The sequence below is a fragment of the Bombina bombina genome, chromosome 1, assembly GCF_027579735.1.
Source record: "Bombina bombina isolate aBomBom1 chromosome 1, aBomBom1.pri, whole genome shotgun sequence".
Lineage (NCBI taxonomy): Eukaryota > Metazoa > Chordata > Amphibia > Anura > Bombinatoridae > Bombina > Bombina bombina.
Genome location: NC_069499.1, coordinates 578,306,824 through 578,332,139, shown reverse-complemented (window position 1 = coordinate 578,332,139; position 25,316 = coordinate 578,306,824). Strand labels below are relative to the sequence as shown.

General features: G+C 38.4%; 1 protein-coding gene across 1 annotated transcript in view; it reads left to right on the top strand.

The window, feature by feature from the left end:
- Positions 1 to 7,350: 7,350 nt before the first annotated feature.
- Positions 7,351 to 25,316, top strand: part of MREG (melanoregulin) — a 109,234-nt gene continuing 91,268 nt past the window's right edge. The window contains exon 1 of the mRNA XM_053698813.1: positions 7,351 to 7,552. Within this exon, the coding sequence (XP_053554788.1) occupies positions 7,486 to 7,552 (67 nt within the window). The 5' untranslated portion in view covers positions 7,351 to 7,485. The remainder of the gene's footprint in view (positions 7,553 to 25,316) is intronic.

Sequence of the window (25,316 nt, the reverse complement as noted above, 5' to 3'; positions counted from 1 at the left end):
TCCCACAGCTACATTTGAAGTGTGTGTATTTGAGCTACCATAATCTGACACACATTTTACACTGATCACTGCAGATAAAGCAGGCACAATGCACACTTGTCTTGTGTGACCTGCAGTGGGGAAACTAAAAAATTCCCAATTTGCTTGTTTATCTGTGGCTGCCAGGATGGTTCAGATCAGGATATAAAGCACAATAGGGAAGGGATACTACTCTCACACACACATTGGTTATAAGTTTTCGCAAACTTACTTCTGCCTTTCCTCTCATTGACTGTTAGCTTCTCCCAGCACTTCCTGGCTGCAGAGGTCTGATGATGTCATCATCTCACTGCAGCTCTGTAGTAAATGGGCTAGCAGGAGGAGGGACAGTGCAAGTCCTAGGTTAACTGTGAGAGTACCAGCAGGGAAATGTAAAAAAAAAAAAAAAATATTATTTGTTTTTAAAAAAATCACTGCTTTTGCCCTAGGGGGCACAGCATTCCATTTGGGTGGGCATTGTCCCCCAATGCCCCCCCCTTAGAGCCGACCCTGTATGCGTGTGTGTGCATGTATGTATTTATGTGTGTATCTATCCCTGTATGTGTCTGTCTGCAGGTGTGTGTGTGCATGCATGTATGTATATGTCCCTGTAGGTGTCTGTCTGCTGTTGTGTGTATCTACCCCTGATTGTGTCTGCAGGTGTGTGTATCTACCCCTGTATGTGTCTGTCTGCAGGTATGTGCGTACATCTACCCCTGTATGTGTCTGTCTGCAGGTATGTGCATGTGTGCGTGCGTACCTCTACCCCTGTATGTGTCTGTCTGCAGGTATGTGAATGTGTGCGTGCATCTACCCCTGTTTGTGTCTGCCTGCAGGTATGTGCATGTGTGCGTGCATCTAACACTGTTTGTGTTTGTCTGCAGGTATGTGCATCTACCCATGTATGTCTGTTTGCAGGTATGTGCATGTGTGCGTGCATCTACCCCTGTATGTGTCTGTCTGCAGGTATGTGCATGTGTGCGTCCATCTATCACTTTATGTGTCTGTTTGCAGGTATGTGCATGTGTGCGTGCATCTATCCCTTTATGTGTCTGTCTGCAGGTATGTGCATGCATCTATCACTGTTTGTGTCTGTCTGCAGGTATGTGTGTGTGTGTATCTATCCCCGTATGCTTCTGTCTGAAGGTATGTGTGTGTTTGTATATCTATCCATGTATGTGTCTGTCTGCAGGTATGTGTGTGTATCTATACTTGTATAAGTCTGTCTGCAGGTATGTGCATGTGTGCGTGCATCTACATCTGTATGTGTCTGTCTGCAGGTATGTGCATGTGTGCGAGCATCTACCCCTGTATGTGTCTGTCTGCAGTTATGTGCATGTGTGCGTGTATCTATCACTGTATGTGTCTGTCTGCAGGTATGTGTCTATGTGTGTATCTATCCCTGTATGTGTCTGTCTGCAGGTGTGTGTGCACGCATGTATGTATGTGTATCTGTCCCTGTATGTGTCTGTCTGCAGGTATGTTCATCTACCCCTGTATGTGTCTGTTTGAAGGTATGTGCATGTGTCCATGCATCTACCCCTGTATGTGTCTGTCTGCAGGTATGTGCATGTGTGCGTCCATCTATCACTTTATGTGTCTGTTTGCAGGTATGTGCATGTGCGCGTGCATCTATCACTTTATGTGTCTGTCTGCAGGTATGTGCATGCATCTATCACTGTTTGTCTCTGTCTGCAGGTATGTGTGTGTGTGTGTATCTATCCTTGTATGCGTCTGTCTGCAGGTATGTGTGTGTGTGTGTTTGTATATCTATCCATGTATGGGTCCCGGTCTCTCTGCAGGTATGTGCATGTGTGCGTGCATCTACCCCTGTATGTGTCTGTCTGCAGGTATGTGCATGTGTGCGTGCATCTATCACTGTATGTGTCTGTCTGCAGGTATGTGTGTATGTGTGTATCTATCCCTGTATGTGTCTGTCTGCAGGTGTGTGTGCACGCATGTATGTATGTGTATCTGTCACTGTATGTGTCTGTCTGCTGGGTGTGTGTATGTATGTGTGTGTGTGTGTTTGTATATCTATCCCTGTATGCATCTATCTGCAGCTATGTGTGTGTATCTATCCTTGTATGTGTCTGTCTGCAGGTATGTGCATGCATCTACCCCTGTATGTGTCAGATGCACACACACATGCACATACCTGCAGACAGACGCATACAGGGATAGATATACGCACACACCCAACAGACAGACAGACACATACAGGGACAGATAAACATACATACATACATACATGTGTGCACACACAAACACACACCTGCAGACAGACACATACAGGGATAGATACACACAAATACATACATGCACACACACATACCTGCAGACAGACACATACAGGGGTAGATGCACGCACACATACCTGCAGACAGACACATACAGGGGTAGATGTACGCACACATGCACATACCCGCAGACAGACACATACAGAAGTAGATGCATGCACACATACCTGCAGACGCACACACGCACATACCTGCAGACAGAAACATACAGGAGCAGATGCATGCACACACCTGCAGACAGAAACATACAGGAGTAGATGCACGAATGCACACATACCTGTAGGCAGGCACATTCAGGGATAGATGTGCCCACACATGCACATAAATGCAGACAATCACTGTATGTGTCTGTCTGCATCTATCACAGTATGGGTCTCTCTGCATCACACAAACACACACCTGCAGACAGACACATACAGGGGTAGATGCACGCACACATACCTGCAGACAGACACATACATGGGTAGATGTACGCACACATGCACATACCTGCAGACAGACACATACAGGAGTAGATGCATGCACACATACCTGCAGACACACACACATGCACATACCTGCAGACAGAAACATACAGGAGCAGATGCATGCACACACCTGCAGACAGAAACATACAGGAGTAGATGCACACATACCTGTAGGCAGGCACATTCAGGGATAGATGTGCCCACACATGCACATACCTGCAGATAATCACTGTATGTGTCTGTCTGCATCAATCACAGTATGGCTCTCTCTGCTGGTATGTGCGTGCATCTACCCCTGTGTCTGCAGGTATGTGTATGTGTGCGTGCATCTACCCTTGTATGTGTCTGTCTTTAGGTATGTGCGTGCATCTACCCCTGTATGTGTCTGCAGGTATGTGTGCATGCATGTACCCTTGTATGTGTCTGTCTGCAGGTGTGTGTATCTATCCCTGTATGTGTCTGTCTGCAGGTATGTGTGCATGCATCTACCCTTGTATGTGTCTGTCTGCAGGTGTGTGTATCTATCCCTGTATGTGTCTGTCTGCAGGTGTGTGTGTTTCTATCCCTATATGTGACTGTCTGCAGGTATGCGTATCTATCTCTGTGTGCGCGTGTATCCCTGTATGTGGCTGGCTGCAGGTATGTGCGTATATATCCCTGTGTCTGTCTGCAGGTGTGTGTATCTATACTTGTATGTGTCTGTCTGCAGGTGTGTGTGTATGTGTATCTATCCTTGTATGTGTCAGTCTGCAGGTATGTATGTGTGTATCTACCCCTGTATGTTTCTGTCTGCAGGTGTGTTTGTGCATGTGCATCTATCCCTGTATGTTTCTGTCTGCAATTGTGTGTGTGTCTATCCCTGTATGTTTCTCTCTGCAGGTGTGTGTGTATCCATGTATGTGTGTGCGTGCATGCGTATTTATCCCTGTATGTTTCTGTGTGTGTGTCCCTGTATGTTTCTGTCTGCAGGTGTGTGTGTGTGCACATCTATCCCTGTATGTTTCTATCTGCAGGTGTGTGTGTGTGTGTGCGCATATATCCCTGTATGTGTCTGTCTGCAGGTATGTGTCTGTATCTATCCCTGTTTGTTTGTCTGCATGTATGTGTGTGTGTGTGTCTGCTTAGCCTTGTGTGTGCGTCTGTCTGCAGGTATGTGCATATCTATCCCTGTATGCATCTGTCTGCAGGTATGTGCGTATCTATTCCCGTGTCTGTCTGCAGGCGTTTGTATCTATACCTGTATGTGTCTGTCTGCAGGTATGTGCATGTGTGCGTGCATCTACCTCTGTATGTGTGTCTGCAGGTATGTGCATGTGTGCGTACATCTACCCCTGTATGTGTCTGTCTGCAGGTATGTGCATGTGTGTGTGCATCTATCACTGTATGTGTCTGTCTGCAGGTATGTGTGTATGTGTGTATCTATCCCTGTATGTGTCTGTCTGCAGGTGTGTGTGTGCACGCATGTATGTATGTGTATCTGTCCCTGTATGTGTCTGTCTGCTGGGTGTGTGTATGTATGTGTGTGTGTGTGTGTTTGTATATCTATCCCTGTATGCGTCTATCTGCAGGTATGTGTGTGTATCTATCCTTGTATGTGTCTGTCTGCAGGTATGTGCATGCGTCTACCCCTGTATGTGTCAGATGCACACACACATGCACATACCTGCAGACAGACACATACAAGGATAGATACACACAAATACCTACAGACAGATGCATACAGGGATAGATATACAAACATACACACACCTGCAGACTCACACATACAGGGATAGATACACACACACACACCCAACAGACAGACACATACAGGGACAGATACACATACATACATACATACATGTGTGCACACACAAACACACACCTGCAGACAGACACCTACAGGGGTAGATGCACGCACACATACCTGCAGACAGACACATACATGGGTAGATGTACGCACACATGCACATACCTGCAGACAGACACATACAGGAGTAGATGCATGCACACATACCTGCAGACACACACACGCACATACCTGCAGACAGAAACATACAGGAGCAGATGCATGCACACACCTGCAGACAGAAACATACAGGAGTAGATGCACACATACCTGTAGGCAGGCACATTCAGGGATAGATGTGCCCACACATGCACATACCTGCAGACAATCACTGTATGTGTCTGTCTGCATCAATCACAGTATGGATCTCTCTGCTGGTATGTGCGTGCATCTACCCCTGTGTCTGCAGGTATGTGTATGTGTGCGTGCATCTACCCTTGTGTGTGTCTGTCTTCAGGTATGTGCGTGCATCTACCCCTGTATGTGTCTGCAGGTATGTGTGCATGCATCTACCCTTGTATCTGTCTGTCTGCAGGTGTGTGTATTTATCCCTGTATGTGTGTGTGTATCCCTGTATGTGTCTAGCTGCAGGTATGTGCGTATCTATCCCTGTGTCTGTCTGCAGGTGTGTGTATCTATACTTGTATGTGTCTGCAGGTGTGTGTTTGTGTGTATGTGTATCTATCCTTGTATGTGTCCGTCTGCAGGTATGTATGTGTGTATCTACCCCTGTATGTTTCTGTCTGCAGGTGTGTGTGTGCATGTGTATCTATCCCTGTATGTTTCTGTCTGCAATTGTGTGTGTGTGTATCTATCCCTGTATGTTTCTGTCTGCAGGTGTGTGTGTGTGTGTATCTATCCATGTAAGTTTCTGTCTGCAGGTGTGTGTGTGCGTGCATGCATATCTATCCCTGTATGTTTCTGTGTGTATGTGTGTTCCTGTATGTTTCTGTCTGCAGGTGTGTGTGTGCGCACATCTATCCCTGTATGTTTCTATCTGCAGGTGTGTGTGTGTGTGTGTGTGTGTGTGCGCATATATCCCTGTATGTGTCTGTCTGCAGGTATGTGTGTGTATCTATCCCTGTGTGTTTGTTTATCTGCATGTATGTGTGTGTGTCTGCTTAGCCTTGTGTGTGCGTCTGTCTGCAGGTATGTGCATATCTATCCCTGTATGCATCTGTCTGCAGGTATGTGCGTGTCTATCCCCATGTCTGTCTGCAGGTGTTTGTATCTCTACCTGTATGTGTCTGTCTGCAGGTGTTTGTGTCTATACCTGTATGTGTCCATCTGCAGGTATATATGTGTGTGTATTTACCCCTGTATGTTTCTGTCTGCAGGTGTGTGTATCTATCCCTGTATGTTTCTGTCTGCAGGTGTGTGTGTGCGCACATCTATCCCTGTATGGTTCTGTCTGCAGGTGTGTGTGTGTGTGCATATATCCCTGTATGTGTCTGTCTGCAGGTATGTGTGTTTGTGTGTGTGTATCTATCCCTGTGTGTTTGTTTGTCTGCACTTTGCATGTATGTGTGGGAGTCTGTTTAGCCTTGCATGTATGTTTGTGCGTGTGATCCCTCTTATGTGTGCATCATTACCCATGTGTGTTTGTATTGCTACCTTCTTGGCTCTGCCTGCTGCCATATTAAAGGGACACTGAATCCAAATTCTTTCTTTCATGATTCAGATAGAACATGAAATTTTAAGCAACTTTCTAATTTACTCCTATTATCAAATTTTCTTTATTCTCTTGATATCTTTATTTGAAATGCAAGAATGTAAGTTTAGATGCCGGACCATTTTTGGTGAACAACCTGGGTTGTCCTTGCTGATTGGTGGATAAATTCATCCACCAATAATAAAGTGCTGTTCAGAGTTCTGAACCAAGAAAAAACTTAGATGCCTTATTTTTTAAATAAAGATAGCAAGAGAACAAAGAAAAATTGATAATAGGAGTTAATTAGAAAGTTGCTTAAAATTGCATGCTCTATCTGAATCACGAAAGAAAAAATTTGGGTTCAGTGTCCCTTTAACTGTCCAGCATTCTCATGGATATATAAGACCTCAGGTTGCTGCCACTTGGGAAAAAAACTTCTCTTTTTAGGTAAGAGAATATGTTTACATTATTTATAAGTATATACAAATTGTGTTTTATTCTCAATAAACACAAATAATGTACGCGTATAACGAGGTATTATTATTTTACGTATGTGCTGCGAATTTAAAGAATTTAAAGAATCAAGAGTTGAAAAAGCTGGCTTGTAAGAATTGTCATGGGACTAGTAGCACTTGAGTATATTTTTCAACCCCTGTCCATGACTTTATTCCAATCTAAACTCAATCAGTGTTCAATTAAATTCCGCACCCACCAAAATCTTTAGCTCCAGGCCCACTAAGCCCTTAATCTGGCACTGGCTATAAGCTTGCATAACAATGTATATTGCTCCTTTTAGCTTCCTTTCTTAGTGAATCTAGGCTAATGCATTTCTTCAATCGCTATCAAGCAGTTTTTCACTGACACATTGGCATTCACCCCTTATAGTTTGTCTTTTTCCTTGTAGCTCTTCACACCCTTACCATTTCTACTCTATCTAGTCCCTTATCCAGGTTTATTTCATCTTCTCGTTTACCAAGCTGTTTCACAACATATGTACTATACGACTCCCTCTTTCAATCCCACATTTACATTCCTGCCCCCCACCCTCTTCTCGTGTGTATTTTTCTTGCTCATTCTTTCACACTTTGGGCTCGATTCAAGCCCTTTCTGTATCTTGCATTGCTCTCTTCCTAATCTGCATTTGATTTAGCTGCAGACTGTGCAGGTTTGCTAGCAAACGTAGAGCATCAAGTGATTTCAGCCTAGCAGTGGACTGGCAAGATGAAGGATCCACAAACTGCAGGGAGCGTTGCTCTGGGGAAGAAGGGACACGACTGCACAGCTAAAGGTGAGAAACGGAAACCGGTAGATTACAGACATACAGTACAGACACAGGGACCATTTTAGCATGATCATGAGGAATACGTCATTTCAAGCAGTAGCAATTATTTATCCATAATGATATAAGAGTGTCTGGGAAAGACAAGGTGTATTCGTATGAATAACCTTGCAAGGAAATGTGTGAAGCTTGTGTTAAAATGTAATTGTATAAAGAGCTTCTTGCTTGTACAGACAGCACAGTATCTTGCAGACTTGAAAACAATGACAGACTATGAAAACCAATATCAGATTGCATTATCAATTTCAATTCACATTTCAAAATAATGTTAGCATTGGATCATTTCCTTATTATATGCTTTGCAGATATCTGCAAATACATATTGTTATGCATTCTACAACTGAGAAGAGAGCTATATCTGAGATATTTGAAATTTTCATATTAATTTCTCACATGCTAAAGGATTTTGCTAAGAATTTAAGATAAAAAAAAAAAGATAAATAAACTATGTCTGGAATGTTGTATCAGATGCAATTACCTGTGCATATAGACAGGTAGCTTCCACACACATAAATCAATGGGGGAAAAGCAAGTGTGTATTAGTGTAAAATATACAGTATATACCCTGAATATTTAGCAAATACAAGTATGCATTACATGTAAAACATAATATACAGACATTAAACACAGTATATAATACATATGCAAAAACTGATGTGTTCTCAGCACATATTCACTCATACATTGTATAAAATGGTCTGTTTATCCTATCTATCCTCATATTCTAAAGTCCTTACACTTACACACATATTTAAAATAAAAATATATGCATAGGTATTTACATATGAAGATGCATACTGTACACAAAAAATGTCCATAAAGCACACACACACACCATATAGCATAAACTAAACACATATGACAGGACTCTCAAAAACATGTTAAGCTAACATGTAAAACATAATAAGATTGCATATTTGATCAGCTCTCTACAAAATGGTGTTCAAACAAGATTATGTCGTTTGGATGACGTGTGCATGTGTGGGTGTTAAGGAATATATTTATAAACACCCAGCAAACCAGCATTAACTAATACTTACAGTAGACCCAAGCTGCAACTGATCTACCCAGCACACGCATGAAAAACAAAAACAGTGATACAGTGACCTAAATGTAATGAAACTCTCTACATAAGCAATCTAGAAATTGACAAACTTTGATCTGCTCCCCATAAAAAAGTAACACTGCTCTTTAAAGCAACAAGAAATGTGTAGCTTAACATGGCAGCATCCAACACTGCTAAAAGTTTTTATTTTTAAGTGAATCCATAAATACAAGGTTATCATCACTGTATATTGTTTCATAAGCACTGAAAATGTGAGACAGATGAGTCTTGTAAAGGGTTTTACTGATAGAAATATGTCAGATAAATCATAAATAAAGCTGACTGAATTGCTCAGATCTTTTTAGCACTGATCTTATGTCTGTTGTTTACATCCAGACATATAGTAACAAAATATGCACAGCTCTTAGAAACTGTGGTTGTGGTATGCATTAATGCTGGTGGGAAGCACACTATGGGGCCGGAATTCTGCGACAAATTAGATGCAAATTTGTTCCGCCGTAGTTAACACAGCGTCAACATTGTCAAATGTTGAAATGTTCAACGTAATATACGCTCCCGCGAGATCAATACGATGCAAATGGATGCTTGCATTATTCGTGCGTAATACTGCTGATCTGCCGTCACATTTGACGCAGTGTACCTATTGTTCAAACCGCTACCTTTGAATGCCATAGAAATCAATAGGAGTCTGAAAACACAGAAAGGTTATGTTTGATGCTGCAAGATAATTAAGCATATTAGATAATAAAAGTAAAATTAGAAAGTTGATTAAAATTGTATACTCTTTCTAAATTATAAGACAAAATATGGGTTTCATGTCTTTTTCAAATTTGACAAACAGAAACCCAGATCTGCCCTTATTACTAAATAAAATCAAGTAGAGGGATGTTACCCTACTTATGGTTTATGTTACATCTTTGTCTCTTTGTCATTGAGTTCTTTACAAAGCAAGGGGACAATATTGCTTTAAAATTTAGTGCAAAGTATTGCTTCAAATTTGGTGCGAAGTATTGCTTTTGATATAAATACATTACATAATATAGCTAAATTCCTTTTTAGGATAAATCTATTTGCACTATGTTTAACGCATGTAATACAAGTTCCACTCTCCACTTCGCACCAGATTTGACGCAATACTTAAACTCCTAAACAACCCACAAACTAGTAACATTTTCCACACTTTTTATTGGGAAATGCATAATCACGTGATTAATAAAATCAGCCAATCTGATTTAAATATACATTTTCTACTATCACTAATGAATCAAATTGCTCTATACTTGTATTATTGATCACTCATCAGAACTTGTAAGTGCCATTTGTTACATTGTGTATTATATTTTGAAAGTATGTATATGTGAGTATGTATATGTGAAATTAGTATTAAAAGATAAACATTGATGATGACATTAGGCCACACAGTGTAATATTTTTGACAATGATTTTAATAATCGAATGATGTTTGATTCAATATAATCTTAAATTCAAAGCGATAGTCTACCAAACATTAAACTGTCATGAATCAGATACAGCAGAAATTAAAATTACTTCTTTAATGTAATCCTATTTTCAGTGTTTTCTTCCTTCTCTTGAATTTCATTTTCATTAAGAAATGTCATCTTATATGCCAGTCCATTTTTTAACATATATGTAGGAGTGGTGTTTAAAACTAGACTTCAATCAGGAAGTGATACACAGGTACAGAAAGAAAACTGGCCCAGCTCTTAAAATATCCATTGTTTGCAAATAAATACATATGATACCCTGATTACATATCATTATATTCACAATTATTCTTGCTCAGAATAATAATATATTTACACTGTATACATATAGTGGTATAAATAAAGACAGAGATATGAAAGACAACATTGTTTAGAACAAAAAAAAAAATTGTGACATGTAAATATGTTGCAAAAGATTTCTGACATACACACACATACACATATGAGCAAAGATATACTGTATGTACAAATTCTAGCATTAACAATCATTTTAAAAAAACATGAAAAGCATATCATGATTGATCAGAATACAAATACACATTCATTTATGTGAAAATATCATATATCAGATTTTTAGTATTAAAAAAAATAAAATAGAAAAATAACTTTCTATAAGATATTATTGTTTGCTCAGGTATAAATCTAGCTATGTCTTGCACATTAACAGGTGAAAAATAAAAGGATAGCTTTAGAGAAATGTGCTTGTTCATAGACAGTAATGAAATGATCTAAATAAAGTTCTAATAAACAGACAAAACGGTCTTCATTTGATGGACATTCAGGGTAGATCATTTGATAAATAAGGATATCCCCGACATCGATGACATCGATGTTATTAGCGCCGGACTTGACGCGTATGTATTTGACAGACGTGTTGATAAATAAGACTGTTGAATGTATATTTGCGTCAGCGATGTCTGGCAAACGTATTGTCCTCAGCCAATGCATCGAGATTGATGCCTTGATAAATCGGCCCCTTAATCTCATTACTTGCCTCTTGTGTAGTAGATGGTTGCATATCCCATAACCAAGGATAATTAAAAGGGATATGAAACCCATTTTTTTCTTTCGTGAGTCAGATAGAGCATGTGATTTTAAATAACTTTCTAATTTACTTCTATTAACAAATTTTCTTAATTCTGTCGGTATATTTTGTTGAAAAGCAGGGACATATCCTTAGGAACCAGTCCATTTTTGTAGCACTATATGGGAGCAGTTTTGCAAGAATGTTATCCATTTGCAAGAGCACTAGATGGCAGCACTATTTCCTGCCATACAGTGCTCACAATGCCTACCTAGGTATCTGCTCAACACAGAGGGGCCTATTTATCAAGCCGTCAACCGCAAATACGTTGGAATTCCGTAGCGTAATTGTGGTGAGCCTGATTCCCCTTATTTATCAAACCCTAAAGACCGACAAAAGTAGAAATTTGTGACGTAACATACGATCTGTCGGTCTCAGTCCGACACAGATCGATGCTTACATCATTACAGATGTTCCGAATGCAAATTCGGCACTATCTGACTACTTTTGTAAGTTAACAAATAACTAGCAGGTACGCTCGGCACTATTCCCGCCCAGTGTACCTGGTTTTCAATCCGCCACCCTGGAGGCGGCGGATGCCATAGGAATCAATGGGAGTCTGAAAGCAGCGAAAGCTCATGTTTGCTGCTGCCCGATATCCCATTGATGCCTCTGGGAGAATAAAGTTATGTTTACACCTAACACTCTAACATATACCCTGAGTCTAAACACCCCTAATCTGCCGCTCCTACACCGCCGCCACCTACATTATACTTATTAACCCCTAATCTACCACCCCGACACCTACATTATACTTATTAACCCCTAAGCTGCCACCCCCAACACCTCCGTCACCTACATTATGTTTTTAACCCCTAATCTGCCACCCCCGACACCGCCGCCACCTTCATTATACTTATTAACCCCTAAGCTGCCACCTCCAACACCGCCGCCACCTACATTATGTTATTAACCCCTAATCTGCCCCCCTACTCTGCCGCCACCTACATTATGTTATTAAACCCTAATCTGCCGTCCCCAACGTCGCCTACACTATATTAAATTTATTAAACCCTAAACCTAAGTCTAACCCTAACACCCCCTAACTTAAATCTAATTTAAATAAATATAAATACAATTTCTATCATTAACTACATAATTCATATTTAAAACTAAATACCTATAAAATAAACCCTAAGCTAGCTACAATATAATTTTAAGGCAAGTTTGTATTTATTTTAACTAGGTAGAATAGTTTCTAAATAGTTATTAACTATGTAATAACTATCTAGCTAAAATAAATACAAAAGTACCTATAAAATAAAACCAAACCTAAGTTACAATAACACCTAACACTACACTACAATTAAATAAATTACATACAATTAACTAAATTATAGATTGGCTGATTGGAACAGCCAATAGAATACAAGCTCAATCCTATTGGCTGTTCCAATCAGCAAATAGGATTGAAGTTCAATCCTATTGTTTGATTGCATCAGCCAATAGGATTTTTTCTAAATTTATTCCGATTGGCTGATAGAATTCTATCAGCCAACCGGAATCTAAGGGACACCATCTTGGATGATTTCACTTAAAGGAACCTTCATTCGTCGGGTAGTCGTCGGCCGAAGAGGATGCTCCGCGTGGGATGTCTTAAAGATGGACCCTCTCCGCGCCGGATGGATGAAGCCTTCTGCCATCTGGAGGACCACTTCTGCCCGGCTTGGATGAAGACGTCTCCCGGTAAGTCGATCTTCAGGGGGTTAGTGTTAGGTTTTTTTAAGGGTGTATTGGGTGGGTTTTATTTTTAGGTTAGGGCTTTGGGCCGCAAAAGAGCTAACTGCCCTTTTAAGGGCAATGCCCATCCAAATGCCATTTTCAGAGCAATGGGGAGCTTAGGTTTTTTTAGTTAGGATTTTTTTGGGGGGTTAGGTTGTGTGGGTGGTGAGTTTTAATGTTGGGGGTTGTTTGTATTTTTTTTTTTACTGGTAAAAGAGCTGATTACTTTGGGGCAATGCCCCGCAAAAGGCCCTTTTAAGGGCTATTGGTAGTTTAGTTTAGGCTAGGGTTTTTTTTTTAATTTTGGGGGGGCTTTTTTATTTTGATAGGGCTATTAGATTAGGTGTAATTAGTTTAAATTTCTGTAATTTGTTTATTATTTTCTGTAATTTAGTGTTTTTTTTGTACTTTAGATAATTTAATTTAATTTAGATAATTGTATATAATTTAGTTAATTGTATGTAATTTATTTAATTTATTTAATTTATTTAATTGTAGTGTAGTGTTAGGTGTTATTGTAACTTAGGTTAGGTTTTATTTTACAGGTACTTTTGTATTTATTTTAGCTAGGTAGTTATTAAATAGTTAATAACTATTTAGTAACTATTCTACCTAGTTAAAATAAATACAAACTTGCCTGTAAAATAAAAATAAACCCTAAGATAGCTACAATGTAACTATTAGTTATATTGTAGCTAGCTTAGGGTTTATTTTACAGGTAAGTATTTAGTTTTAAATAGGAATAATGTAGTTAATGATAGGAATTTTATTTATATTTATTTAAATTAGATTTAAGTTAGGGGGTGTTAGGGTTAGACTTAGGTTTAGGGGTTAATACATTTAATATAGTGGCGGTGACGTTGGGAACGGCAGATTAGGGGTTAATAAGTATTATGTAGGTGGCGGCGGTTTGGGGGGGCAGATTAGGGGTTAATAACATAATGTAGGTGGCAGCGGTGTAAGGGGCAGCAGATTAGGGGTTAATAAGTATAATGTAGGTGGCGGTGGGCTCCGGGAGCGTCGGTTTAGGGGTTACTAACTTTATTTAGTTGCGGCGGGATCCGGGGGCGGCGGTATAGGGGTAAAACAGTATAGTATAGTGTGGGTGTTTAGTGACAGTATACCAATAAAGCTGGGAAAAAGCCGAAGAGCAGCAAGATCGATGACTGTTAGTTAACAACAGTCCGCCGTTCATCGCCCCGTACTTGGTGCGTGGCTTTTTGACAGCTTTTTTGGTAACTTTGGAGAACGTATTCAGGTCCGCGGCAGCGATGTTAGGCAATCTTAGGCAAGTGTATAAGTGCCGGCGAATGCAAGTAAGTTGACGGGTTGATAAATAGAGGCCAGAATATCATAGGAATTTGATAACAGAAGTAAATTGGAAACTTTTTTTAAAAAATGGTATGCTCTGTGTGATTCACAAAATAAAGATTTTGGTTTCATATCCTTTTAATATTGGTTTGAAGGCAAAGGGTGGTCACACAAAATATTGATTTGATTGTGTTAATTGATGAAAATAAACTATTAAAATTTTTTTTTATTTAAAGCCTTCTTACTGTACAGCATTTTTTTAAAACTTGCCTAAAACTTTTGCACAGAACTGTAGGTTCTTTACCAGTCTAGGACTTGGTCTTAGGTGAAGACCAGCAAATAAAATAAATTAGTTGCGAATAGAGGGCTTGCTTCCATTGAGTCGTTAAAAATGGAGCCGTAAACTACCGAAGCGGCCGACAGCTAAAAGTATTTTATGGCTCCATTTTAGTACCAGGTTTCCATTTAAAAGATTAGCGTGTTGCGCACAGTCGCTCTTTTCGTGTAGCTGTAAGTTAACGTTGTGTTAACGCTTCCATCTGATGTTGGATTTCTTGAAAATCAATTAGTTGCTAAGGTAACCCAACCTTATGCTATAGAATTTACGTTTAACGTCCATGCTCCTTACCTGTGATCACCTCTCAAGAAAAATAAAGATACACTTATTGAATATTTTTAATAATCAAATACTATTTTTTAATATAATTATATTTACCACTTCATAAATATAAGTAATATGTATTGCTGCCCTAGGCATAGGTCTAGTTTGCATTCTGTAGATATGTTCTTGCATATATTATTATTATATTTAAATATATACTGATATTTCTATTAGAATATAAGTTCAACTATTCCTATACATGAGACAACAATAAATATTACTTATAAATTTATTTCTACATTAAAACACTTGCATTATTTGCAAGTTTTATAATTTCAATAGAAAATAGGTCTCAAAAAGCACAATTTTCCTCTTTTACACCTAGTTGAGCTGGGTGTAATATTTCTCAATGTATCGACAGCCTCCGACAGTATATTAACGTTTTGCGCTTTCATTGGAAACCTGGTATAAATAACGGCTTCTATTACTTTTTATGGGACGTGAAGATTTTTTCGGCAGCCAAGGTCCAGCTGCCGATAGTGAGGTGTAATGCGCCATTGGAAACAGTCGATAAACGATATTGCTTCCGACAGCCTATTTAACGTTTTGCGAGTGCACGCAAACCGAATTACGACTCAATGGATGCAAGCTAAGAGTGTCTGCTGTGGTAAGGACTGAACTTTGTTATACCAAGATATTGCCCCATTGTTCAGGTTAAAGTTAGGGCTACTTTTATGAATAAGACTAACCACTTGCATGCCAGTCAGGGATTACTTCGGGCATCTATGGGGTTCAAGGGATATTCTGGTCAAAATTTAAATGCACATAAATGAATTACATCTTTAAATAGAAACATATTTACAATAAATATTTGTTGGCAAAAATACTTTCAGTAAAAGTTATCAGTGTTTTAGTGTTAACATTTTTCTCTGCATGTGCATGTGAAGCACAGCTAGATATTCTCAGTGCACCAGCATTTAAAATACTGCACCTGCTCAGAACACCAGTAGGGGTTGTATCATATCAGCAATTAGCAAATTGGGTCATTGCCAGATGGTACAAGCAACTTAGGCTGTCTGAGCAAGTTCTGTGTTTAAAATGCTGGTGCACGGTGCATACTTTAATACACTTTTGAAACAGCTATAGCTTTTATTAGAAACATTTTTGCTAATACATGTATATTACCAAAAAATTGTTCTAGCCAAAAGTGAAATGCGTCCACATGGATTCCAATTTTGACTGGAATGTCCCTTTAATGGGAGTTTACAGCCCTGATGGCAATGTGGTCTGAGATTGCTGTGCATGCCTGTTGGGGCTAGTTGAACGCATTGGTAAGCCAATGACGGGAGGCATATATATATATACAGCCAACAGTCAGCAGCTGGCTCTTAGCTTCTGGACATGCTTTTTAGCAGAGGATACCAAGAGAGCTAGGCAAATTAGAGGATGGAAATAAATTGTTAGGGATTTTTTGAACGGTCTTAACTATAGATGAGGGGTTTTTAGTTTCATGTCTCTTTAAGTCATTGACAACACAATACATTCTCTATGAGCATGCACAGTGTTTAAATGCAGGTTCATGGAACATATTTACCATGGTGCACAGTAAAATAAAGGTGAAAAAATGCTATGCATGCCACGTTGTTGTTGGCACATTATAAAAATGACAATATTGGCCTTCAACAATATTCTCATTGCAGAAAAAAAATGTAAGGATACTCCATGTAATACTCCATGCCAATTAAAAAACAGTTAAAGTACAGTACTAGTTGGAGAGAAAAAAAAAAAAAGGATCTAAATGTTAGTGTCTATTCATTGATACAATAAATATTCAATGAAGGAATTTTGTTGAGTCTCTACAGAGATTCTACCTTCAAGTATATGACCTGGAAGTCACAATTAATTTTTAGGATAACCTTATGCATATATCAGCAATTCTTTATTTCAGTTTCATGTAATTGCCAAGAGTCCATGAGCTAGTGACGTATGGGATATACAATCCTACCAGGAGGGGCAAAGTTTCCCAAACCTCAAAATGCCTATAAATACACCCCTCACCACACCCACAATTCAGTTTTACAAACTTTGTCTCCTATGGAGGTGGTGAAGTAAATTTGTGCTAAGATTTCTACGTTGATATGCGCTTCTCAGCATTTTGAAGCCCGATTCCTCTCAGAGTACAGTGAATGTCAGAGGGATGTGAAGGGAGTATCACCTATTGAATGCAATGGTTTTCCTCACGGGAGATCTATTTCATAGGTTCTCTGTTATTGGTCGTAGAGATTCATCTCCTACCTCCCTTTTCAGATCGACGATATACTCTCATATCCCATTACCTCTACTGATAACCGTTTCAGTACTGGTTTGGCTATCTGCTATATTTGGATGGGTGTGTTTTGGTAAGTATGTTTTCATTACTTAAGGCACTCTAAGCTATGGTTTGGCACTTTATGTATTTATATACAGTTCTAAATATATATATTGTACTTATATTTGCCACGATTCAGGTTTCAGTATATTTCCTTTTGCAGACTGTCAGTTTCATATCTGGGAAATGCATTTTTTAGGAAAATGTATTTCTTACCTGGGGTATAGTCTCTTTTTCTAATTGATTTTCTTTTAAATTCGCGGGCAGAATTAGGCTCGCAAGGGCGCAAAATGCCAGAGTTTATTGCGTCATTCTTGGCGCAAGATTTTTTTGGCGCAAAGTTACATTCGTTGACGTAAATTCGTAATTTCTGGCGAGTCCTTTCACTAGGTTGCGTAATCTATGGCGCGAGCGTTTAGTTTCCGGACGTTTTTGGCGCCAAAACATATTTTTCTGTTTGTTGTTCATCATACTTGGCGTCAAATATTTTCATTATTTAAGACCCCATTTCTCTTTACCTCCTGCCTTTTTTCTATATCAGAGGGCTATGCTGTTTGCATTTTTTCCCATTCCTGAAACTGCCATATAAGGAAATAGATAATTTTGCTTTATATGTTGTTTTTTTCTCTTACATTTGCAAGATGTCTCAATCTGATCCTGTCTCAGAAATCACTGATGGAACCCTGCGGCCTGATAACAGTTCTACCAAAGCTAAGTGCATTTGTTGTAAACTTGTGGGGGTTTTACCTCCAGCTGTGGTTTGTAATGATTGTCATGATAAACTTTTACATGCAGACAATGTATTCATCAGTAGTAGTTCATTACCTGTTGCTGTTCCCTCAACATCTAATGCACAATATATACGTGTACATTTAATTTCTGATTCTATTCAGAAGGCTTTGTCTGCCATTCCGCCTTCTAATAAAACGTAAAAGGTCTTTTAAAACTTCTCATAAGGTTGATGAAATTTCAAATGACCAGCAACATACTGAATTATCCTTCTCTGATGAGGATCTATCTGATTCAGCAGATCCTGCCTCAGATATTGACACTGACAAATCCTCTTATTTATTTAAAATAGAGTATATATTCGTTCTTTGTTAAAAGAAGTGCTGATTACATTAGATATGGAGGAAACTAGTCATCTTGATATTAAAACTAGTAAAAGTTTAAATTCTGTTTATAAACCTCTTGTGGTTATTCCAGAGGTTTTTCCAGTTCCTGATTCTATTTCTGATATGATTTCTAAGGAAGGGAATAGGCCTGGTACTTATTTTATTCTTTCTTCAAGGTTTAAAAAATGGTATCCTTTGCCAGCAGTTAGATTGGAGTTTTGGGAAAAGATCCCCAAAGTTGATGGGGCTCTCTCTACTCTTGCTAAAAGTACTACTATTTCTACGGAAGATAGTTCTTCTTTTAAAGATCCTTTAGATAGGAAACTTGAATCTTATTTAAGGAAAGCTTATTTATATTCAGGTCATCTTCTTAGGTCTGCAGTTTCTTTGGCTGATGTTGCAGCCGCTTCAACTTTTTGGTTGGAAACTTTAGCGCAACAAGTATCGGATCATGATTTGTCTAGCATTGTTAACTTGATTCAACATGCTAATAATTTCAATTGTGATGCCATTTTTTATATTATCAAAATTGATGTTAAATCTATGTCTTTAGCTGTTTTAGCTAGAAGAGCTTTGTGGCTCAAATCTTGGAATGTTGATATGACTTCTAAGTCCAGATTACTATCTCTTTCCTTCCAAGGTAATAAATTATTCGGTTCTCAGTTGGATTCAATAATTTTCAACTGTCACTGGGGGGAGGGAGTTTTTTTGCCTCAGGATAAAAGACCCAAGGGTAAATCTAAAGCTTCAAACCGTTTTCATTCCTTTCGACAAAATAAGGAACAGAAACCTAATCCTTCCCCCAAGAAATCTGCTTCCAATTGGAAGCCTTCTTCAAATTGGAATAAATCCAAGCCATTTAAGAGATCAAAACTAGTCCCCAAGTCTGCATGAAGGTGCGGCCCTCATTCCAGCTCAGCTGGTAGGGGGCAGATTAAAATTTTTCAAAGATGTTTGGATCAATTCTGTCCAAAATCACTGGATTCAGATTATTGTCTCTCAGGGGTACAGAATAGGTTTCAGAGTAAGACCGCCTGTTAGAAGATTTTTTCTCTCACGCATTCCAGCAAACCCAGTAAAGGCTCAGGCTTTCATGAAGTGTGTTTCAGACATGGAGTTATCAGGGGTAATCATGCCAGTTCTATTTCAGGAACAGGGTCTGGGGTTTTATTCAAATCTATTCATTGTCCCAAAGAAAGAAAATTCATTCAGACCAGTTTTGGATCTAAAGATTTTGAATCAATATGTAAGAGTACCAACTTTCAAAATGGTGACTAGTCTATAAGGACTATTCTGCCTTTTGTTCAGCAAGGGCATTATATGTCCACAATAGACTTACAGGATGCATATCTTCATATTCCGATTCATCCAGATCACTATCAGTTTCTGAGATTCTCTTTTCTAGACAAGCATTACCAATGTGTTGCTCTTTCTTTTGGCCTACTGACAGCTCCAAGAATCTTTTCAAAGGTTCTAGGTGCCCTACTCTCTGTAATCAGAGAGCGGGGTATTGCAGTATTTCCTTATTTGGACGATATCTCACACAAATCAACTAGTGTTGCTTCTTCGAAGACATGGTTAGAGGATCAATTTACCAAAAAGTTCTTTGATTCCTCAGACAAAGATAACCTTTTTAGGTTTCCAGATAGAGTCAGTGTCCATGACTTTGTCTCTAACAGACAAGAGATGTTTCAAATTGGTTGCAGCCTGTTGGAACCTTCAGTCTCAGTCATTCCTTTCAGTAGCTATGTGCATGGAAGATTTAGGTCTCATGACTGCAGCATTGGACTCGATCCCCTTTGCTCGTTTTCATATGAGACCTCTCCAGCTTTGTATGCTGAACCAATGGTGAAGGGATTATACAAGGATATCACAATTAATATCCTTATATCCCAATGTTCGACTTTCTCTGACTTGGTGGTTAGATCACCATCGTATAATTTTAGGGGCCTCTGAACTGTGATCACAATAGATGCGAGTCTTTCAGGTTGGGGAGCTGTTTGGGGATCTCTGACAGCACAAATCTCAAGAAGCAATATTACCAATCAATATTTTGGAGCCCTTAAGTCTTGGCCTCTGTTGAAGAGAGAACCATTTATTTGTTTTCAGACAGACTATCACAACTGTGGCATATGTCAATCATCAGGGTGGGACTCACAGTCCTCAAGCTATAAAAGAAGTATCTCGGATACTTGTTTGGACAGAATCCAGCTCCTGTCTAATTTCTGCGGTTCATATCCCAGGTATAGACAATTGGGAAGCGGATTACCTTAGTCGTCAGACTTTACATCCGGGAGAATGGTCTCTCCACCCAGATGTGTTTTCTCAAATTGTTCAGATGTGGGGGCTTCCAGAAAAAGATCTGATGGCATCTCATCTAAACAAAAAACTTCCCAGGTACCTGTCCAGGTCCAGGGATCCTCAGGCGGAAGCAATGGATGCATTGACCCTTCCTTGGTGTTATCAACCTGCTTATATTTTCCTGCCTCTAGTTCTTCTTCCAAGAGTGATCACCAAAATCATCATGGAGTAATTGTTTGTGCTGCTGGTGGCTCCATCATGGCCTCACAGGTTTTGGTATGCGGATCTTGTTCGGGAGTCCAGTTGCCAACCTTGGCCACTTCCATTAAGGCCAGATTTTCTATCTCAAGGTCCATTTTTCCTTCAGGATCTCAAATCATTAAATTTGAAGTTATCGAAATTGAACGCTTAGTGCTTAGTCATAGAGGTTTCTCTGAATAAGTGATTAATACTATGTTGCAGGCTCGTAAATCTGTTTCTAGAAAGATTATTGAGTTTGGAAGACTTACATTTCATGGTGTTCTTCTCATAAATTCTCTTGGCATTCTTTTTGAATTCCTAGAATTTTATAATTTCTTCAGGATGGTTTGGATAAAGGTTTGTCTGCAAGTTCCTTGAAAGGACAAATCTCTACTGTTTTATTTCATAGAAAGATTGCTAAACTTCCTGATAGTCATTGGTTTGTGCAAGCTTTGGTTTGTATCAAGCCTGTCATTAAATCAATCTCTCCTCCTTGAAATCTTAATTTGTTTTTGAAGGCTTTACAGGCTCCTCCGTTTGAGCCTATGCATTCCTTAGGCATTAAACAACTTTCTTGGAAAGTGTTTTTTCTTTTGGCCATCTCTTCTGCTAGAAGAGTTTCTGAATTATCCACCCTCTTGTGAATCTCTTTTTCTGATTATTCATCAGGATAAGGCAGTTTTGTGGACTTCATTTAAATTCCTATCTATGGTTGTAAATTCTAACAATATTAATAGAGAAATTGTTGTCCCTTCTTTTTGTCCTAATCCTAAGAATTCTTTGGAAAGATCTTTACATTCTTTGGATGTGGTGAGAGCTTTGAAATATTATGTTGAAGCTACTAAAGATTTCAGGAAGACTTCTAGTCTATTTGTTATCTTTTCTGGTTCTAGGAAAGGTCAGAAGGCTTCTGCCGTTTCCTTGGCCTTGTGGTTAAAACTTTTGATTCCTATTTGGAGTTGGGTCAAGCCCCACCTCAGAGAATTACAGCTCATTCTACTAGATCAGTTTCCACTTCCTGCAATTTGCAAAGCTGCTACTTGGTCTTCTTTGCATACATTTACTAAATTCTACCATGTCGATGTATTTGCTTCTTCAGAAGCAGTTTTTGGTAGAAAAGTTCTTCAGGCAGTGGTTTCAGTTTGAGTTAAGTTTTTTCCTCACATTTATGAGAATTAACTTATATTTTGGGTTGTGGATTATTTTTTTCAGCGGAAAATGGCTGTTTTTATTTTTATCCCTCCCTCTCTCTAGTGACTCTTGCGTGGAGTTCCACATCTTTGGTATTGCTATCCCATACGTCACTAGCTCAGGGACTCTTGTCAATTACATGAAAGAAAACATAATATATGTAAGAACTTACCTGATAAATTAATTTCTTTCATATTGGCAAGAGTCCATGAGGCCCACCCCCTTTTTTATGGCGGTTATGATTTTTTTTGTATAAAGCACAATTATTTCCAAATTCCTTTGTTGATGCTTTTTACTCCTTTCTTTAGCACCCCACTTCTTGGCTATTCATTAAACTGAATTGTGGGTGTGGTGAGTGGTGTATTTATAGGCATTTGAGGTTTGGGAAGCTTTGCCCCTCCTGGTAGGACTGTATATCCCATACGTCACTAGCTCATGGACTCTTGCCAATATGAAAGAAATTAATTTATCAGGTAAGTTCTTACATAAATTATGTTTTTACATGCAATATTTGTACCTACCACCTCTTTGGAAGTCTGTTTCATGAATCAACCACATTTTCTGTAAATGAGTGTTTACACAAATTACTCCTGTATATACTACTTTCAAATATTGTCAGTTATCACGGAGAGGAGTATTAAAGCTAAAAAAACTCACACACACAAACACAAGGGATAGTTATATAAACAAGCAATATTACATATTGTGAGAAGCCAAACAGTCAGTAATTATTCATACATAAAATAAATAGAAAAGTAAATATTTATAGCCTGTAATAATGGTGATTTAAAGTTTAGGCTGATTGTAGTCCTGGTTTCATCAAGGATTACATTGATTCTGGCTTGAATAGTTGGTCTTAGATGTAAGTTTAAGATGCAAGTAGAAAGTGACTCTGAATATATAGGTTTTTAGAGATAAAATAAAGCTGTGAAAACTACAAAAGTACTACTGTATACAATTGTGGGAAGTGGTGATTAAAGTGGAGGCACTGTATAGAAGGTGACAGGTGTGGAACTAACATTGGTGCAGGAGGTGCAGTGGCAACAGGGTCTAGGTGCTTGGGGGGGGGAGGAGCAATAGCAGTCAGCCTAGACATAGGTGTGCACCTATGTGGTCATCATCTGTATATAGATACTAATCCTCATTATACAGTGCAATATATATATATATATATATATATATATACACACATATACACACACACACACAGGTGGCCCTCGGTTTACAACGGTTCAATTTATACTGTTTCAGAATAACAACCTTTTTTTCCAGTCATGTGACTGCTATTGAAAAGCATTGAGAAGCAGTGCATTGATTAAAATAGCCAGTAGGTGGAGCTGTGTTGCTGTGTTGCAGCAAAGCCAAGCCAGTTGAAATGAATCAGTTTAACCAGACCTGAGCTATTGAGCATATTTCAAAGGAACAAGATCGTCCTGTTTATAAATCAGTCCTGATTGGAATGCATAGAAAGAACTGTTTGCAGAAAAATGCAAGTGAAGTCTGTGTTGTGTGGTTATTTTATTAGGTTTATAATGCTGTTTAGCAAATGTTTTTGTTCATTTAACTTAGTTTAATTATATATTCTGTGTTGTGTGATTATTTTATTAGGTTTATAATGCTGTTTAGCATTTTAAGTCTTCATTTCAAAGCTTTAAAAATAATGTATTAAGTTTTACTTATGACAATTTTGAGAGGGGCCTGGAACCTAACTCCCTCACTTCTCATTGGCTTACATTATAAACTGGGTTTCAATTTACAACTGTTTCGATTTACAACCATTCCTTCTGGAACCTAAACTCGGCGTAAACTGAGGGTTACCTGTATACACACACACGCACACATACATACACAGTGTGTATATATATATATATATATATATATATATATATATATATATACACACATACACATCATTATACAGTGCAGCTTTCTCACTAGTGTAAAGATATTGTTTCATTATACAGTACAGCATATTCATAAAAGTATACATATTCCTCATATTTATACAGATCAGTGTACTTATCAGGGTATTGTTTATAGAAACTCACATCATTATACAGTGAAGTGTGTTCACTTTAAGTGTATAGACATTCTTTCATTATACACTAGTAAAGCATATTCATTAGAGTATACAGTAAATACTCATATTTTTTACAACACAGTGTACTTATCAGGTTATAGTTTAAAGACACTCACATAATTAAACAGCACAGTGTGCTCACTGTCAGTGTATATATACACTCATAATTTTAAAGTGCATCATTCTTATGTATATTATTACTATTACTTATTACCAAGTTATTTTTGGGGAGGGGGCAAACAAATTTGTACCAGGGCCTTCTGTTTAGTAGGTTCGCTAGTGGAAAGGGGAGTATTTGGAGGGACATTAAAGGGACAGTCAAGTAAAAAAAAAAAAAAATTCATGATTTAAATAGCGCATGAAATTTTAAACAACTTTCCAATTTACTTTTATTACCAATTTTGCTTTGTTCTTTTGGTATTCTTAGTTGAAAGCTAAACCTAGGAGGTTCATATGCTAATTTCTTAGACCTTGAAGGCCATCTCTAATCTGAAAGCATTTTGACAGTTTTTCACCACTAGATAGCGTTAGTTCATGTGTTTCACATAGATAACATTGAGCTCAGGCACGTGAAGCTCCTCGAAATCAGCACTGATTAGCTAAAAATGCAAGCCTGTCAAAAGAACTGAAATAAGGGGGCAGTTTGCAGAGGCTTAGATACAAGGTAATCACAGAGGCAAAAAGTATATTGTTATAACTGTGTTGGTTATGTAAAACTGGGGAATGGGTAATAAAAGGGATTATCTACCTTTTTAAACAACAAACATTCTGGTGTTTACTGTCCCTTTAAGTTATGGAGGAGGGAAACTAGGTAAGCATGTCCACTTTCTCCACTCCTCTTTAATATGGCATTAGAACCTTTGCCAATTCTATTACGACAAAATTTGGAGGGTATACGTATAGGTAATCAGAACATTATTCTTTCACTTTATGCAGATAACTTGCTTCTTTTCTTGGGCAATGTGGAATTAAACCTAGACAAATTACTCTGCAATATTCAAGTCTTCGGATCATTCTCAGGATACAAGATCAACTTAGGGAAATCAGAGCTTCTTTGGTTAGGCAAGACACCTAATTATTCTAACAGGCATACTTTTAAGGAAGTACATCAAATTAAATATTTAGGCAT